We start from the raw sequence: 2,850 nt of genomic DNA, 5'->3' as shown, positions 1-2,850 counted from the left end.
ACCCCAAGAACTCTGCTTACTTACTAAGGTCACTTTTCAAACAGCCTGTTTGTGTACCAGATCAAGCAGTGATTGCACTTTGCCACCACTTATGGGCGTAGGAGTGGCTGCTGCAGAATTGATTTCAATGACAAAAACAAACAAACAAGGAAGGAAGGAAGTGAAGAGGGCAGTGGAGAGGGAAGAAGGGGAGAGAGAGGAAGAAGAGAAAGAAGGAAGCAGAAGAGAGGAAGGAAGGAAAAAATAAAACGGGAAAAAGAATAAAAGGAACTGGGCTGCCAAGGGCCCGCGGAGCAACATGCCGAGGTTTTTTTGTGACTACTGTGATACGTATCTTACCCATGATTCTCCGTCTGTGAGGAAGATACACTGCAGTGGCAGGAAACACAAGGAGAATGTGAAAGACTACTACCAGAAATGGATGGAGGAGCAGGCCCAGAGCCTGACTGACAAAACAACCGCTGCGTTTCAACAAGGAAAGATCCCCCCAGCTCCGTTCTCTGCTCCTCCTCCAGCAGAGGCGATGATCCCACCTCCCCCCAGCCTCCCGGGCCCTCCTGGTCCTGGCATGATGCCTGCGCCCCACATGGGTGGCCTTCCCATGATGCCCATGATGGGCCCTCCTCCTCCCGGGATGATGCCTGTGGGACCTGCTCCTGGAATGAGGCCGCCCATGGGAGGCCACATGCCCATGATGCCTGGGCCTCCAATGATGAGACCTCCTGCACACCTCATGATGGTGCCCACCCGGCCTGGCATGACTCGGCCAGACAGATAAGAGCAGAAAGGCCCTTTATCAGTTGTGTCTTTCTTGTTCTGTTTCCCCAGGAGATCACGGTGCTGAGCCTGAGTGTTTTCTAGCTGCATGACGAGTAAACTTCCCCTTCTCAACAGAATAGTTTTGCAGGGAAGAAGTGGTATTTAAAAAAGGACAGTTTTCACTCATTGTGAATGTGAAAATAAAGTTGTCAACTGTTTTGGTTAAAAAAAAAAAAGAATAAAAGGAAATAAAGAATGACACAAAGGCAATCTGCAGCTGAATTAAAGGAAAAGCAAGAAGGGAGAAAAAGAGAAGTAGGGAGAGAAGGACAAGGGAGAAAATAAACAAAAAATAACACTTAACACAAAAATCATAAAAATAAATGTAGTGCACACATAACAAAATGAAGTATTGAAGTTACAAAGACATAAGAAGCAAAGCACGAAACAATATATACACTATAATCCCGTTTATATAGGCTTCAAAACACATGGAACAATATGTTGTTTTTCTGTTTAGGGATTATTTCGCATGTGGGAAGACTCTAAGAAAATTACAAACACATCATTTAGTGGCTACTTTTGGTGGAGGAGAAAGAAGGTCTCAAGCTTGTTGGAAATATGTATTTCTTAAGCTGGGCAGTGAGTCCATATGTATTTGTTTTTAATACATTGTTTAGATCGTATGTGCATATTTATACCATATGGCCTACATTTAGCTATATATTTATTACACATTTTAACTAAAGCAGTTATTTTTCTAATTGGCTTGACTCATGTATAGTGGGCTTTAAATACAATATTTGTTAGTTCATACATGCATTTGAAAAAGCAAGATTTCCCTGCCTCCTACCCCCCACCCTTAATTCCTAGTTCAACTAGAGAAAATGCTAGGTGATGAAATAGCCTGTCCCTGTGTGGTATACATTTTGAAATAAACCAAGAGGAAATTCTCTTTTGAGAATGAATTTCACAACGTAATTGATGGGCAATTTACCAGTTACATGACTGCCATATCTCAGAGTAGAACTCTAAGCCACACACCAAGGAGCAGAGGTCATTTCTTCCACTTTGCACTCTAGCTCTACTAAATGGATATGAGCCAAGATCCATGGATGGCTCAATTTGTCATTCCAGAAGGTGAAGACAACATTTTCTGTCTCCTAAACTGAGGTTATGAGGATGAATTTATCCATAAAGCATCTTGAGGTGGTGGCAATAAAGAGTAAACCTGTATGTAACACCTGTATTTTACAGGTGTAAGCTAGCAAGGCCATGTGCCTGAAACTTTGTTTGTTTTAGACTTTTAGGGCCTAAAGTGGACACAGACATGGTTCAATCTCAAGACTAGCCATTGATGTGGGTAATTAAGAAAGATGATAACAATTTTCTACTGTTTACTCTTGCGTGCATTTAACCTTCCTGAAATATGGATTGCTGAAATTTATATACAGTATCTAGTTACTACTGACCTATAGTGACCCACCTCCAAGCAGAGGATGGGCCTCATTGCTGAATTACAATCTAAAAATAAAAATGTTTGTTTCATGAAGGACAAAGAAAGGGGCTAAATAAATGACTCAGTGATTCAGAGTATTTGTTATTCTTGCAAAGAACCCAGGTTCAGTTCCCAGTACCCACCTAGCTAACAGCCATCTCTAACTACAGTGCCAGGAATCTAACCCCTTTTTCTGGCTTCCTTGAGCAAGACACACAAGCAAGCAAAACACTCATTCATAGAAAATAAAAATATATGTTTTTTTAAATTAGCGAGTAAGAGAAGCTTGTTTTTAAAAATAAATCTTGCTGTGCGTGGTGGTGCACGTCTTTAATCCCCAGCATTTGGGAGGCAGATGTCAGATCATGCTTGTTTGTTTGTTTGTTTGTTCGTTTTGTATTTTTAAAACACCACTCAATTCAAGGATACATTTCTTCCACAATTCACACCAACCTCCAATGGACCCTTGCAATCTGGTGTTCACACAGATGGCCCTGGTTAAGCTAACTGGGTCACAAAACAAAACTAAAAGTCACAAACCTAAGAAAGAGACATGTAGAAATAAAAATGGGAGAGAAATAAGAGAGAGTTGG

General features: G+C 41.3%; 1 protein-coding gene across 1 annotated transcript; it reads left to right on the top strand.

The window, feature by feature from the left end:
• The first annotated feature begins 271 nt into the window (after window positions 1-271).
• LOC311589188 (U1 small nuclear ribonucleoprotein C-like) lies at window positions 272-1,009 on the top strand. Its single transcript, XM_084767503.1, has one exon. The coding sequence runs from the start codon at window positions 299-301 to the stop codon at window positions 776-778; it is 480 nt and encodes a 159-aa protein (XP_084623629.1). The 5' UTR covers window positions 272-298; the 3' UTR covers window positions 779-1,009.
• The last annotated feature ends 1,841 nt before the right edge of the window (window positions 1,010-2,850 follow it).

Source organism: Acomys minous (assembly GCF_964271855.1).
Source record: "Acomys minous genome assembly, chromosome: 18".
NCBI lineage: Eukaryota > Metazoa > Chordata > Mammalia > Rodentia > Muridae > Acomys > Acomys minous.
Note: the sequence above shows the minus strand (reverse complement) of the source record. Positions and strands in the feature narration are given on the sequence as shown.

What these genes read in the sequence shown, in the direction of transcription:
- LOC311589188 (XM_084767503.1), top strand. Translation starts at nt 299, where the DNA reads ATGCCGAGGTTTTTTTGTGACTACTGTGATACGTATCTTACCCATGAT.